We start from the raw sequence: 15,394 nt of genomic DNA on the forward strand, positions 1-15,394 counted from the left end.
CCCAGAATTAGAGCTGAAAGGGACATGAGAGATGATTTGGTGTCCAGTTAGGAGGGAGGATCAGCATGGGAAGGGATAAAGTTTCAGGGATACTCACTTAGGCATTCTGAAAACCTTTTTGCTAATGAATGTTTCAAATTTAATTTGTGTTAACTAATTCGGTTTTAGGAAGAAGAACCAAAGCCAGTAGAAATACCTGTCAAAGAAGAAGAACCTCCAGAGAAAACTGCTGATGTGTAACTATTTCTCACTCAGCCTCTTTTTAAGAAAATTAATTAGACTGTGGAGTTAAGGCAGTTTTGATTTGATTAGGTTTGATATTTTTTCTGATTTCTCCAGAAAAGCATATTTAGACTATATGAGGAATGGCCACTATATTGTCTCTTTCTTAGAATGCCTTCCTTTCCTGAATACGCTGCATGGTTTCATTCCAAATTCATGGTCATAGAAAAGCATAGAACAGTTTGTTCCCAGGTTACAGAGTAGGGATTACTATTCAGGTGGCTTAGAATAATTCCTTTAAGCTCTGCTTTTCTACCAGAGGAACAACAGAGTAGGTGAATCCATAAATACTCTCTCCTAGGACCTGTAGAATAAGGGAAGATGGTTTTGAGGAGAAGGATGTATGTATTTTTAATTGTAGTGGAAAAGGGGAAGTCAGGACACTAGAGTAAGAAATGGATCTCAGTTTACCTAAATTTTCTTAGCAAACCTAATCATTACCTTTCTTGGGGGTGAAATGTCTGTTTTCCACATGCTCTTTAGGGGCTTCAGCATTTCAGAGCAGCTTAATATCCTTTTATTTCAATTGAATCTGCTCCTTACATCTGTATTACCTCTGTTGTTCCTCAGTTAATTGTAGACTTTGGTAGCTAGAAATGGTGATGTTTGGAAATTGCAGCACCTATCCATTATCCTCTGGAACAGACAGAATGGTTTTTGTCCTTTTTTGCTCAGATGGTTTTAATTCCTTGAATTAATGAGGTTAGGGTAAGGGGAATTTGAAGCCCTATTTTCAGATTATATGTGTTTATTTGAAGCACTTTTGGACTAAATAAGCTACCTGGACTAACCTGGTGCAGAGAGTATCTATGCCTGTAGATTGTGTGTAGTTTTATTTATGAATATGGAGAGACTTCTTATTGGAACAGTAGTCATTACCCTTGAGCCCCAGATTATGATGTCTTTTTACTGCTTGAGTTTAATTGAGTAGAGGAGAACTGGAGCAGAGAGGAAGGAAGCTCCCTCTCTGGGGTTCCCTTTCTACCACGAGGTACTGAAGTGATTTGTACATCAAGATTGGAATGTAGAGGAAGTCGTTAGCCTTGGGCTGGAGGTGGTGGTGGTGGTGGTGATGATGATGTTTGTGTGTATGTGTGTGTGGGGGGGTGCTGTTCTTTTAATGGCTTTGGACTTCAAGTAAGACATTAACTCCTGAGGCTCTTTATGCCTAAACTGGAGCAGCTGGGGGTGGGGGGGTGGGGTGGGCAGGTGAAGGAAAGCTGAAAGATCTCCAAATTTATGAGAGAATAGTACTATGTAAGGACTCAGAAACTTTGCTAAAAGCTGATCATTCCACTCGGGACTTATTTTGGTACATTGTTGTCTGTCGAACATTTTAAAGCAGCTCCCTTTATCTTAACTTTGGTCTAGTATTCTCCCCAGATGCCCTTCAGTTTCCAGTTTAATAAGCTGGGCAGAGTTAAATAGGGCAGAGCTAGGTTACAGTCAGCAGGGGGCACCTCTTGCCTGACTCTCAGTACAGGGTGCTCTGACAAAAGGGTGGAGGGGGGAACGAGTTCCTGTTCCAGAATTGCTTCCTCTGAAAATGTCATTAAACCATTACTACCTTTCAGGGCATCAAATGGGAAAACTGTCCAGGAGACTGGAACAAAAGCCGCCCATGCCTCTAAATAAGGGACCTTAATGAGGCTGGTTATGACCCACAGTTTTATGGGAGTTGTTTGGTGGAGCGTTAATGCCCTTCCATTTATCCTGGGTACTTCCGAACTTTGTCTCCCGCCCCTCTGGTCCCCCTTCTTTTGTTTTCTCTCTTAAACCTTTTGACCAGAGACTCAGCCATGTTTTCCTAAGACAAACTGACTCCCGCCTCCTTCCTCCTAACTCCCTTTGGCATTTTCATTTGTCCCACTTCCAGAGATCCAGCTGGAGCTGTAGGCCCCTGAGAAATGGGGAAACAGCCTGTGGAGCACACATATGAGTTGTGATGTCAAAAAATGAGAAATGGTAATAAAGGAATAGCTATTAGCTCAAAAAGGAATTGAGAATTTCTTAGAATAAGGGTAATGATTTCTGGTGTGTTGCTGTGCACATTTCTTTTCAAATTGCTGAAATTACCTTTTCTGATTTTAAATAATTGTATCTTAGCTATAGTTTGTCATATCAATTTGTCTTTTTCAGTGGGTGGCAGACACCAAAATTCATATTGGAAGTGTAATCATAGTGTCAAGGTGTAGGCTGCCAGGAGTTTTTGATTTGTTCTTTCTTCTCTTCCTTCTCCTCCAGGGCAGCAGAGAAGAAGGTAGTGAAAATCATATCTGAAATACCACAGACTGAGGTAAGCAGTTGTCTCTGTTGCTCCTTGTTTCTCTTTTTGGGAAGCAGTCTTTGTACTTGTTCCTTTATTTTACATTCCCTCATTCCATTTGTGTTTTCTTTCATTTAGTTTGAAAAGTGATATTGTATTTTCATATCTTTTTTTTCTCTCAGTTTCTCTAATATGTTTCTTGTTTAACTGCATATGGGAAAAATATTTGGATTTTTCTGTAGGACAGCTAGTCTTATGTTTTCTAGCGTTATGGTTTCAGTGGCAACCACATAAGATCTGGCATGTGATCTTTAGGACAATTATAACCCATCTTACTTTGGGGTGTGATTTGTCTGAGCTTTTCTGTAGAAAAATTTTGGCCTCATAAACTAGCATATGTGAACCACTAGGCCAGTAGAACCTTACTACTTCTCTGATACTGCTGTTGCGTAACTGATGGTTGCCAAGTGTCATAGTAGCAAATTTGAATCAGTAATTGTATTTGTAAAAAATGCACAAGAGTTGTGCACACATTTCTGATTTTTTGGCTAATGAAAAAACTGTCACCTGACTCATGGTACTAGAGGCCAAGAGTTAGGGGATTGAGGTAGACCAAATTGGTTGAACCCATGGGAGGAAGTAGTTGGTAACAAAGGGAAATACAAAATGAGTCACTTGACTTTAAGACGATTTTTTTAAAATAAATTTTTATCTTTTTACATTATCTACATTTTCCATTGTATTCCTCCCCATCCCAGAGAGCCAAGCCCTATAATAAGAGAGAATTAGGAAAAAAAATTCAACAAAACTAATGTTGAAAAAGTCGGACATTATGTACAATATTCTACATGCATAATTCCCTCACCTCTGGAAAGAAGCAGAGGAAGGTGCTTTTTCATATTTAGGGCTAAACGTACTTTTCTTTACAATGTTGTAGTTAATAAGTATATTGTTTTCCTCATTCTTCTTGCTTCATTTTGTATTGGTTCAAAGAAGTCTTCCCATGTTTCTCTGTAGTTATCATTTCTTACAGCACAATAGTATCCATTACTTTCACGAACTGCACTTTACTTAGCTGTTACTTCAAACGATGAAGATCTTCTTTGTTTGCAGTTAGATGATTCTTTAAAAGTAGTTTCTTGTTCATAGCTGAATTGAAGTCTTGCTATACTATAAAAGTTCTGAGGCTAGATATCACAAGGAGTTTTTTGCTTTGTGCTCTCAGAATAGTGAGTTAACAAACCCTTTTGGGATGACACAGAGCACACTGTTTGTTTTAAAGTTAAAGGTATCCAGCTTGACAGAATTTTCCACTCTTAGTTGGACCTGAACCAGTTTTTTGATTCTTTTAGATAGTCATCCAAATGTAGCTTCTGTCTTTAGCTTCTTTCTTCCTTACTCAGTCAAGAAGCATTTATTAAGTTGTAGGTAGTCAACAAAAATGAAACCATCCTTCCTCTCAAAGAGCTTACATTCTATTGGAGGGAGATTAAATTACACATGCTTCACCCCCAACTTACTTTTGTTTTCAGTATTGTACTGGTGAATTTATTATGGTTTCTGTGCTTTTACTTTCTGAAAAGAATTATAGAGTCAAGTCCTTGCTTGAATGCTGTTTGAGTGACAGTGGTTCCTGGGACTGGCATTATTATTAATCATGTTCTTGTAAGGAGTTCTCAGTATTCTAAAGAGCTAATAATCTGGACTTCTCTTTCAAAAGGGGCCATATTGGAACTTCAGTGGATTTTTCTTATCACCTTTCTCTTTCAGAGGATGCAGAAAAGAGCTGAACGATTCAACGTACCTGTGAGCTTGGAGAGCAAGAAAGCTGCCCGTGCAGCTCGGTGAGTGTTTTTAGTTACTAAAATTTAAGAGTATCCTCTATGACATCTATAATGAGGGCCATGGGAATTGGGAGGAAATGGTGACCATATCTTTGGGGTATAACTATGTAGATGTACTACACAAAATGTAGACTATTTTCTTGTTCCTTTTCTAAGTATCTTTGCCGATTTAAACCTATCATCAACAGGTATGGCTTCACTGCTCAGTAGACAAGAACCATATTGTTGAATGCTCGTTCTAATTCTTATAAGGGTTTTCTGTTAGCTTACCTCTATGGGCAACTTTTTATCTTCAGCATGAGAGAGAGAAAAAGCCCAATCTCTTTCATGGGGTTGTTAGAATTGGCTAATGATTGCAAAGCTAGAGATCACAAGCAAGAAGTGCCATATGTAAGCCTGACAAGAAACAAGAGATAGATAGCCTAGAGTGTGAACAGCTTCCTAATTCAGCTTTGTTTCTCTTTTGCAGATTTGGCATTTCTTCAGTTCCAGCAAAAGGTAAGAAAACAGGGGATGCTGTCAAAGTTTTCTCTGGCTTTTCTTTTGGTTTGTGATTTTTTTGTAGTGCCAGTCTGAGTTCCCCCAAATTAGTAGAATAGGTTTTGGTTTAGAAGACCTCAAGAAATCATCTCATCTATCTTATCTTAGACCTTAGATCTTAAGCCATCCTAGGCAAGTTAAAGAAAAATGGCACTAGTTTTAGAAGATGGAAGTGTGTGCCAACATTTGCCTCCCCTTTCTGGGAATCTCCAGGGAAGATGGTTTCTAGATTTGCTAATTCATTCTAGTGTCTCATTTTTAAAAAATTCATTTTATGTATTGGACACTAGCTATGGGCCTGGTTTGGTGAAGTATACAAAGAAAGAATTCTCATGCAGAAGAAAATAAGGAATAAAAGCAAAAGTCCTTGTATACAAAAAATTTAAAATCTTCAGATCCCCTAATCAGAAGTTGTTCCCAATGATTTGGAAGATATTTTAGACTATTTTAGAAAGAGTAGCCAAGTTGATGTTATGGTCAAAAAGGCCTACAAGATAATGAGAATAATCTGGAGGGTATTTGGAAACAAATCTGAAAACAAAAATAACCTATACTATATAAAAACAATAGAATGTCTGTTCTAGGAATAATGGGTGCAGTTTTGTTTATTTATCTCAGACATATAATGGAACTAAAAAATATCAGAGATATTAAACTAAAATTAGGGGAATGAGATTCTGCTTGGGTGGGCTAAAAATTAGAATACTTGTTTTGCAAAGAAAAACCTAATCTAGAAAATGAGGGGGCAGGTAGGTGGTGCAGTGAATAGATCTCTGGCCTTGGAGTTAGGAGGACCCGAGTTCAAATCCAGCCTCAGACACTTAACACTTACTGTGACCTTGTGACCCTGGGCAAGTCACTTAACCCTGATTACCTCACTAAAAAAACAAACAAAAAAAATGAACAAAATTAAAGTCATAAAGGCTATGGATAAAAGTAAGCACAGACTTAGTTGTTAAGTCTTGGGATTCTAGAACCAGGGACCATCTCTTGAAACAAATGAACTAAGACAAATAAAAAGAAGTGTGTGTGTGTGTGTGTGTGTGTGTGTGTGTGTGTGTGTGTGATAAATTTTTTCTTTAATCAGATCTGTTTTATCTTTATAGGGAGCTCTCAGTGAGCAAGCTCTCTCTACCAATGCATATCAGCACCTGTTCCTTAGCTTATGATTTTAGAGAGTTATCTGGGATGTTGTTGAGAGGTTAATTTGCTTTGCTTCCCACAACCAGTAGGTATAGCCTTCCTGAATCCAATGCCAATTCTCCATTACTATCTATGTATACTGCACAGCATGCTGCCTTTTAAACTGAACTTTAAGGGAAACTTATGGAAACTTAATACACCAATACGTAACAAAAACTGAAAATAAAAATAGTTTCAAAACTGATTTGGATAAATTCATAGATGGTAGCTACATAATGGGGTATTAAGGGAAACTAGTATGTTTTAATAACATTTTTAACCTTTGAGGTTTATTTCAAGAATGACAAATATACTATGGCCCTTTATCATTTTAGGAGACAATTCTAGCGAAATTGACAATGAGTCTGACCCATTAAGGCAGTACTTACGTTCTTTTGTCTAAATTAAACTACTCTTGCTGCATTCATCAATGGTTCCTTCTTATCTTTTCCTTAGTGGGAATAAAGAGTAACTGTCTTTTATGTTCTCTTGAGGAGTATGTGTTACTCTTTCCAAACAGTAAGTTGACTTCTGTTTTTGCTTCTTTAGGTTTATCATCTGACACCAAACCTATGGTAAGAAACTTTTTTTTTTCCCCTAGTAGAATCAAACTTTTTTCCCCTTAGAAATGAACTTTTTAAAGTCACCAGCAATTGATAGACTAAGATTTTAGCAACATTAAGGCCTATGCTCTAGGAGTCTATTTAGCTTCTTCCAGGAGCAGAACCCATATTTTAACCCCTCACATTTATTTTTAGATCTAGGGGCTTTTTTTCACTTTATCTTAATACTCTAATGAGCACAGAAAACCCTGATGTGGGAAGAGGTGGGTAGTTGAATGGGGAGACTTTGTTTCCCTCATGCTCTGTTTGTCTCCATTTCATCAGGAGTAGAGAATTAGCACATCTTTCTGAGTCATTTTGATATTTTATTCATTTTCTTCCGCATGCAAAGATTAATGTACCTTCACAGCTAGTGAAGAGCACACTTCGCTTGTACTTCTCTGGTTAGTTGAGTTTCAGGCCTTGTTGATGATTGATGTCTGATTTAAATTCCTACCCCCAAAAATGTGTTTATTAACTCTGCTTGTAGTTCAGCTGTGCATTATAAAGAGAAAAAGAAAAAAAAGCCATTAAAATTAGAGTTGGAAAGTAATAAGAGTTGGAATAATATATCCTCTACCTCAGTGTGACCATTCTGTGTTGTTGTGCTAACATAAGCAATGGGAAGCAGTTGAGGATGCCTGGCCTTAACTCTTCCTTTTGGAGATGCTATTCATTGGATGCAGATTGAGTCCTTAACTAATCAAAGGCTCTTGTAATGCTCAGTTTTTTATATCAGACCCTCCAAGGAAAGGGGAGGTAAAATAAATTAACATCGATAATCTGCATTTGACTTAAAAAAAGAAGGAGAGCAACATTGTTAGTATCTGCTTTGGCCAGGAAGAGATGGAAACTGAGTTCTTTATATCTACATGCAGAGATATTTAAAGTGGGAGGGGTATAAATTTTTCAAGCTGCCCTTTTCTGTATATGCTTGGGAAAGTCTGATCTTAAGTCCTATTTAAGGTTATAACCTTTGACCATTTTGCAGAAGACAGGGCTGAAACTTCCACAACTTTTTCAGACACATTTCAGGATCAGTGGGATAAGTTGGTACCATTGTTTCCTTTGTGGAATTCATTACAGAGCACTCTTAAAGACCAGAAATATTGATAGGCTAATATCTACAATGTTATTTTGTGTAGGTTTTTACACTGCACCATGGTCTCTTTTAGGATTTTCTTTTTTGAATTTTGAAACATCTCACCTGTGTCCTATATTTTTGTAGGTAAACATGGATAAATTAAAGGAAAGAGCTCAAAGATTTGGTTTGAATGTCTCCTCAGTCTCCAAGAAGGTAAGGTTTTCTGGCCCTAAGAACTTTTAGAGCAACCTGATGGATAAGAATTGATGCCTTTCTAATAAAATAGATAGCTACTCTCTACTTCTGGTGAATGCTTTTGAATTCCTCCTTTCGCTGTCTTTTGGTTACGTTGTCAAAATAGTTGTTATCAGGTTTTAGTTTTCATAACTCCCACCTAGTTTTTGTTGGTTGGCAGAGCTTGCTGTTTCTGCTGGGCCTTCCCCACTAGGTTGCTGTCCTCTTTCTTTTAAGTTATTAAATAGAATTATGTAACTATATTATTCTAGGCTCCATGAAAATTACATCGAAGAGACACTGCCTTGCTTTTAGGTAGAAGGTACCCAAAACCCAGTATTTGTAGCTTCTTGGAACAACAGCAAGACAGCTGTTGTTATGTATTCTCCCATTCTTTTGATTTCTCTAGCATCACTTAATTTATCAAACAAGAAATGATTATTTTAGAATAATTGTATTTTGTCCAATTGTATAATTGTCCAATAATTGCTGGAATAACGTGTAGGGTGACCAGTTTCTCAGGACATGATTGGTACTGGAGACTTGGATAAGAATATAAGGAGATCTGTAGCAGGGGGTCTTTTAATCTCTGATTAATCTTCCTCTAGGAGGAAGAGGGCTAAATACTTCCTGGGCTTGAGATAGTTGAGTAAGAAGTTCACATGGTACAATATTTCAGACCAGTCAAACACTATCTTTGACTGTACTGTCTACCTTAGTACCAAATGTGTTGTTAGCTGGCTGACCAGGGGAAGGATTTGAACTAGCATTGGATATGATTTTGCTTGAAGAAAAATGCCTGCACTGGGACAAAGATTGAACATCTGTCCTACACTTGTGTGGCGCTTACACAGTTGGGCACATATTCCCTAAACTCAATCTGTGGTATCTGACATAAATGGGCTACCATTAGTATCCGAAGCACATTGCTAGGCCCAAGTGCTCATTAAACCTTTACTGTTTGATTGTAGAATGGAGAAGAATATCAAGTATTTGATTTTCTTGAGTGACATGAAAAGTAGCAGATGTGTAAACTTAATGCAGTTTATCTGGGACTGGGAAAATTAAAAAACAAAAGGCAGGGTGTTTCTGGTTGCATTAGCATTTTACTGAAAGACAAGGTTAAAGGGATCAATAAATATGAGACCTGGGCTCCCCTCTACTTCTGGCCTTTCTGTCATCAAGCATCAGATTGGTGGGGAATTTGGAGGACCAAGAGGCTTGATAGATTGATACTCAATAAATACTTAAATGACTTCATTCTGTCCTCTGTGGGTGGGAGTATTAGTTTTCTGTGATCTTTCCGAAAGTCCAAAGTTCACAAATTTGAGAGTTATTTCTTTCACTGTAATTCATAGTAAGGGAATGAGGCTTTTAAAAATGACTGCAAAGCTATCAAAGTTCTTGCACTGCATCTAATCATCCAAGTTCTTTACTGAGGAATTGGTGCACCTAGCACAGTGTCTGACACATAGTAAGGACTTAATAAATTCATACTAAGTTGGAACTTGGTACTGTAACTGAGCATTGTTGCTATACATTATCAGGTCACGTGTTTCCCAGTGTTTGTATAGTGTGTAAAGAGGTCAAAGTTAGTGGCTTGGTAAAGTTTGTATGTTATCTCACAAGCAGATGAATACTAGGACACAGTTAAGTAACTCATCAATTAACACTTAAACCCAGAATCCCAGATTTCTGCCCATTGGAATTTGGGTTCAAGTGTAACCACTTATAGGATTCAGTCATGCTTTGCCCTTCAGCATCTGTATGGGCATCATTCCTCTGTAGGCCTAGACTAGATATAATTAGAGTAATGGGGCAGCATGAGATTTTTCTGCTTCTCCCTAACATATCCTGATGGTGAATTCTAGTAGAAGTTATTCCATGCTTCCACCCTTTGTATAGTCTTTGTCTTTGGGTTTCCTTGAATCCCACTTGAGGCCTTAGTTCCCTGGCCAGGACATACTTCTCAATGGGTTCTTCTGGACCAGTAGTTGGACTAAGGAGAGCTAACTTTGGTGAGTAAACTTTTAATTGTTGAAATGTGGTCTCTTTCTCCAGTATCATTGGAGTAGGGCATGAACAAATGGCAAATTTGAAGAATCCTAATTCCTGCTGTTGTTCTGGGCCAACTCTTCTATGACTGACCTGCCTACTTTTGCCTTCAGTTTCTTGAGTATGTTATATGTGTCATGTATTACATAGGCAAGGAGAAATCTGACATTTCTTCTCTCTTCCTTTATTGTCTCTTCTCCCTCCTCTGTTCCTCTGTTCACTTACCCCTAAAGAAAGGCCTGCCAGTCTATGTTTCAAGCCTAGGTCCTTGTGAATAAAACCCTGTTGGTTTAGGATAATAGAAAGTGACAGGACAAAGAATGGCACTGGCATTTATAGACATCTTTACATGAAGGGTTTGTAAATATTCCCTTCCAACTGCTTGAGATATTTGTGAATGTAATTGACTGCCTTTCTCATATAAACCACACAATAATTATAAAGCCAAGAGCTAGAGATAAAGGTTCTGAAATTGGTCTTCTTATATGATTTTCTCCATTTCCCACCACTGCTACCCCCCACCCCAAAAAAAAATCCTGAGCAACACTGAAGAGAATTTTCCTCTTTGATTGGCTCTGCTTAATCATGATATGTGAGGCATGGAATAGGTAGAAAGGACGTTGACTTTTTGAGTCAGGACGACCTGGGTTCAAATCCTGTCTCTCACTTTTTTTTTCTTAATTATTTATTTACTTTTTGTTTTCAATATTCACTTCCATAAGATTTTAAATTTTAAATTTTCTCCCTCCCCCCGACCAAGATGGCATGCAATCTTATATAGGCTCTACTTACACATTCATATTAAGCATTTTCCTATTAGTCATGATGCAAAGAACAGTTAGAACTAATGGGAGGAACCTCGAGAATGAAGCAATAAAACGAAACAACAAAGGAAAAGGAGAGCAAATAGTATGCTTCCATCTGCTTTCAGACTCCATAAGTCTTTCTCTGGGTGTGGATAGTTTTTTCCATTGTGAGTCTTTTAGAGTTGTCTGCATTCTTGTATTGCAGTGAACAGCAAAGTCTATTAAAGTCAGTCATTGAACAATGTGACTGTTACTGTGTACAGTGTTCTCCTAGTTCTGCTCATTTCACTCTGCATCAGTTCATATAAGTTTTTCCAGGTTTTTTTGAAGTCTGCCTGCTCATCATTTCCTATAGCACAATAGTATTCCATTACATTCATATACCACAACTTGTTCAACCATTCCCCAATTGGTGGACATCCTCTCAATTTCCAGTTCTTTGCCACCACAAAAAGAGGTGCTATAAATTTTTGTACATGTGGATTCTTTTCCTGTTTTTATGATTTCTTTGGGATACAGACCTAGGAGTGGTATTGCTGGGTCAAAGGCTATCTCTGACTTTTAGTGGCTGTGTGACCATTAGCAAATCATTAAACCTCTGGAGTCTCAAGGGTGTTTGTGTGTAATGATGTATATAAATGTATATAAAATGCTTTGAGAAGCTTAAAGTGCCAATATATCAACTAACATCATCAGCTATGTCAACTAACATCATCAGCTACGTCTCATTTCTGTTTCAATTGATGGTCATTTTTTTTTTCTGTGAGGCAGTTTTCATGCTCAGGAAATGGCCAATCACAACACTGACCCTACCATTTTAATACCTAGGCTGACATATTGGAGGCTCTCATTTCTGAGAGCAGTGAGAAGTGGGTAGAGGGAATAAGAATGTGGAATGTGGTTTAGGTGACACATAATGGTCATAGGACTTTACCTTGGGTGAAAACTAAATCTGGGCTTAGAGTTATAGAGTTACCTGAGGCAGCTAAATTGAACTGATTGTGTTGGTTTATTCTTTCAAATACAGGCATACCTTGAAAGGTGAAACTTGATGCTTGAGCTGCTTATAAGAAATCCAGCTGAGCCATTGAAAATCCAAGTTCAGGCAGCTTGGGGAAGGGGGTCTATTTGTTATTGTTCTCCCTGGGAGTCCCCATCATTATGATCCTTTTTTCTTAACTGAGAAATCTGGGAAATCTAACCATGTACACCTTAAAAACTAGCAAGCACGGGAGTATCTCATCCCTAGTAATTTGCAGGAGATTTTCCTTACTCCCTTAATAGTCTGTGACCAGGCATTCCATACTGTGAGCCTCCTGAGTGAGTTTTTGGATCAGATCCTCTGAAACCAAAAGTTACTTTTCCTAAGTTCAGAGCTCTACTATTCTTTTGTGTTTGAATATAGATAAGAAACCACCTGTTTATCTATAGACTGTCTACCTATTTAAAATAATAGCAGTTCACATTTATAAAGTACTGTGCAGTTCCAAGGTGCTTTTACCTCATCTCATGTGATCCTCACAAAATCCTGTAATAGGATTGGCTCCTTATCACTTCTAGGATCAAATATAAAATCTTCTGTTGGTGTTCAAATAAGCTGAACTTTTCCTTTGTATTCTTCTGTAACCAAGTAACACTGGTCTTATTGCTTTTCCTCCAAAAAGACACTTGGGTCTACCAACTTCAGGGAGGCATTTTCTTTTCTTTTCTTTTTTTAAGGCAGTTGGGGTTAAGTGACTTGCCCAGGGTCACACAGCTAGTAAGTGTCAAGTGTTTGCTCTGAGCCTGGATTTGAACTCAGGTCCTCCTGACTTCAGGGCTGGTGCTCTATCCACTGTGCCACATAGCTACCCCAAGGGAGGCATTTTCACTGATTATTCCCCCATACCTGGAATTCTTTCCCTCCTTATCTCTGCCTCCTGGCTTCCTTTAAGTCTCAGCTAAAATTTCAATCTTCTACAAGAAGCCCTTCTTGATTCCCCTTAATGCTAGTACCTCCTCTCTGAGACTATTCCCAATTTATCATCTGTGTGTGTGTGTGTGTGTGTGTGTGTATGTGTGTATGTATATATATATATATATATGCATGTGTACATATATATGTGTATGTATACATAGGATTCTTTATACATAGTTGTTTGCTTTGTGTCTCCCCTGTTAGACTGTGAGCTCCGTAAGAGCAGGGGATGGTAGGTTGTGTGTGTGTGTGTGTGTGTGTGTGTGTGTTTTGTTTTGTTTTGTTTTGTTTTTGCCTTTGTGTCCTCAGCACTTGGCAAAATGCCTGGCACATAGTAGGCACTTAATGCTTGTTGACTGACTAGGCTCAGAGTTGAAAGGAAATTTGGAAATCATCTTTTCCACCCTTCCATTTTACAGTTGAGGAAATTGAAGTTGAAAGAGCTTAATTGACATGCTTAAAGTTACATAGATAGTAAGTGTTGGAACCAACTAAGAATTGGATCCAGGTCCTATGACTAGAAATCTAGTGTGTTTTCTACTGTGCTATGCTGTCTCCCTTAGGCATGACTAATATTTTCTAGATGAGAGAATGGGCTGAACAAGGTGAAGAGTAATTACCAAGTCATTTGACTCAATTATAGTCCTATTTCCACGGTGGGACCTCTTCCATTTTTAAATGATGCCATTGTTGGGGGGTTAGGCAGAAGGTCCTTTGGTGGATAAGGAATAGAGACTGAAGGCTGTGGTGGTTTACATGAACTCTAAGGCAACTTTTATATATCAGGTCACTGCTGGTTTGTATCAGGTACTTTATAGACCAGTAAAGATGCTGCACCCTATCCTGCTTTTTTGGAGATTGTCACTAAAGAACTAGAGGGGAAGCGGGCTTTCCCGTAGGGTCATTTCTGAGCACAAGAGGGCACCAGTGTAACCAAGCATACATGTCCATTGTGGCCTCTTGTTAGTGTATTAGTCTCCATTCAGCCTTAAAGGGCTGGTCATCTCTCCTCTTTTAAACTGGGCTTTGTTAGATGTGGGTCATTGGGGCATAGGAAAAAAATGGGGAATTGGGCAATTAATTTAAAATTTGTAGTGCTTTGCACATAGAAGGTATTCAGCAATTAAAATTGAATTAAAACTAATATTAGGGGTCACTAATCTTTTTCAGGCCAGTACCTCAAAGATTCCACTCAGTAATCATAGTTGTAAGGGAACTCACAAGTCATCTAGTATAACACCCTCATTTTACAGTTGAGAAAACTAAGGCCCAAAGAGGTTAAATGGTATATCTAAGGTCCCACAGGTAGTAAGTGACAGTCTTTTTGTGGTGTCACACTGTAATGGATCTTGGTCAAGGCCATTTGTACCTGTTCTCAAAGTAAGCTTCATACACTGGAGCCAATGCTTAGGGTGTTATTAACAAGGGCCATGTAAGAATTTGAGGATTTATAAGATGACCTTAATTTTTAAAGTAAATAAGAGAGAGAGATTAAAGTCTCTAAGTACATATAGGTCAGCCTCCTTGACTTCATGCAAAAGAATCCACAGATCTGGAGGTAAGTTGGAAAATTAGCTACTCATTAGGCCTGGGGTTCTTAAATTAATAATATTATTAGGCAATAGTGTCCAGGTTAAATGTCCTTCCCTGTTTTTCTCTATGAGATATATGTATGACGGTCAATGAAAAAAGGACTAGATGATCTCTTGAATAATGTCTAGTTCTTAATATTCAGTGGGAGGTGTGTTGTCATATAATAATCCCCTCCTGTCCCCAAAATACTACTGTTTTTTCCTTAAAAAATTCTTCTTGAAACTTGAAGTTTGGAGGCCAAGGGCTTTCTGTAGGCATGTAAATTGGAGTCAGGAAGATGATGTTGTGGGGAGTGATCATGTTTCAGTACAAGCTAAGACTTAACCTTAGATTTGTCCAATCTTTTTCAGTGAGGTTTGGCATCTTGGAAAAAGAAAATCAATCAACACTTGAATCATTCCTGGTCTCTTTCTAATATTTGATATTCTGAAAATAAATGATGAGAATTGGTGGGATGGGGACAGGTGGGGAGAGGACTTGGTGATGTTTATCTCTTTTTGAACAAATCTTTAAGGAGTGGTGAAGCCCCTTAAAGAGGAAACAATAGGGGAAACTCTCTGACCTCAGTTTATCCCGTCATCTGGTTCTTCATTTGTCCCTGCTGAGGAACAGAACTTGTCTTTTGTCTGTAACACAAATACATCTTCACCTCCCTCCCTCCCTCCCTACTCTCCCCCTTTACCCACCCCACCCGCTCCACTCACTCTTTTCTATTATGGTTCCAATCAATGATGTCATTATGTGTGCCATTCAACTGCTGTTGAACCACTTGGCTGTAGGAATTTGGAAGAGCAAAGGGCAGAATGGAATTTTTCTCTCCTGCTTAGGGCTCTTGAAAATGTATTCTAATTTTAATAGAGAAATGGGAGTCAGATTTTTTTTTCTTTACTCACCCACCTAGGGCACTGGGGATTCTATAAACTTTATTCTACCTAAGCCTCTGTTAGGG

General features: G+C 38.2%; 1 protein-coding gene across 1 annotated transcript in view; it reads left to right on the forward strand.

The window, feature by feature from the left end:
* The window catches only part of SARNP (SAP domain containing ribonucleoprotein), a 39,471-nt gene that overhangs the window by 9,250 nt on the left and 14,827 nt on the right, over positions 1-15,394 (forward strand). Inside the window, exons 4-9 of the mRNA XM_027854976.1 lie at positions 169-236; positions 2,527-2,578; positions 4,319-4,392; positions 4,862-4,890; positions 6,664-6,689; positions 7,945-8,013. Of these exons, the coding sequence (XP_027710777.1) occupies positions 169-236; positions 2,527-2,578; positions 4,319-4,392; positions 4,862-4,890; positions 6,664-6,689; positions 7,945-8,013 (318 nt within the window). The remainder of the gene's footprint in view (positions 1-168; positions 237-2,526; positions 2,579-4,318; positions 4,393-4,861; positions 4,891-6,663; positions 6,690-7,944; positions 8,014-15,394) is intronic.

The sequence above is a fragment of the Vombatus ursinus genome, unplaced genomic scaffold (assembly GCF_900497805.2).
Source record: "Vombatus ursinus unplaced genomic scaffold, bare-nosed wombat genome assembly UNPS02010769.1, whole genome shotgun sequence".
Lineage (NCBI taxonomy): Eukaryota > Metazoa > Chordata > Mammalia > Diprotodontia > Vombatidae > Vombatus > Vombatus ursinus.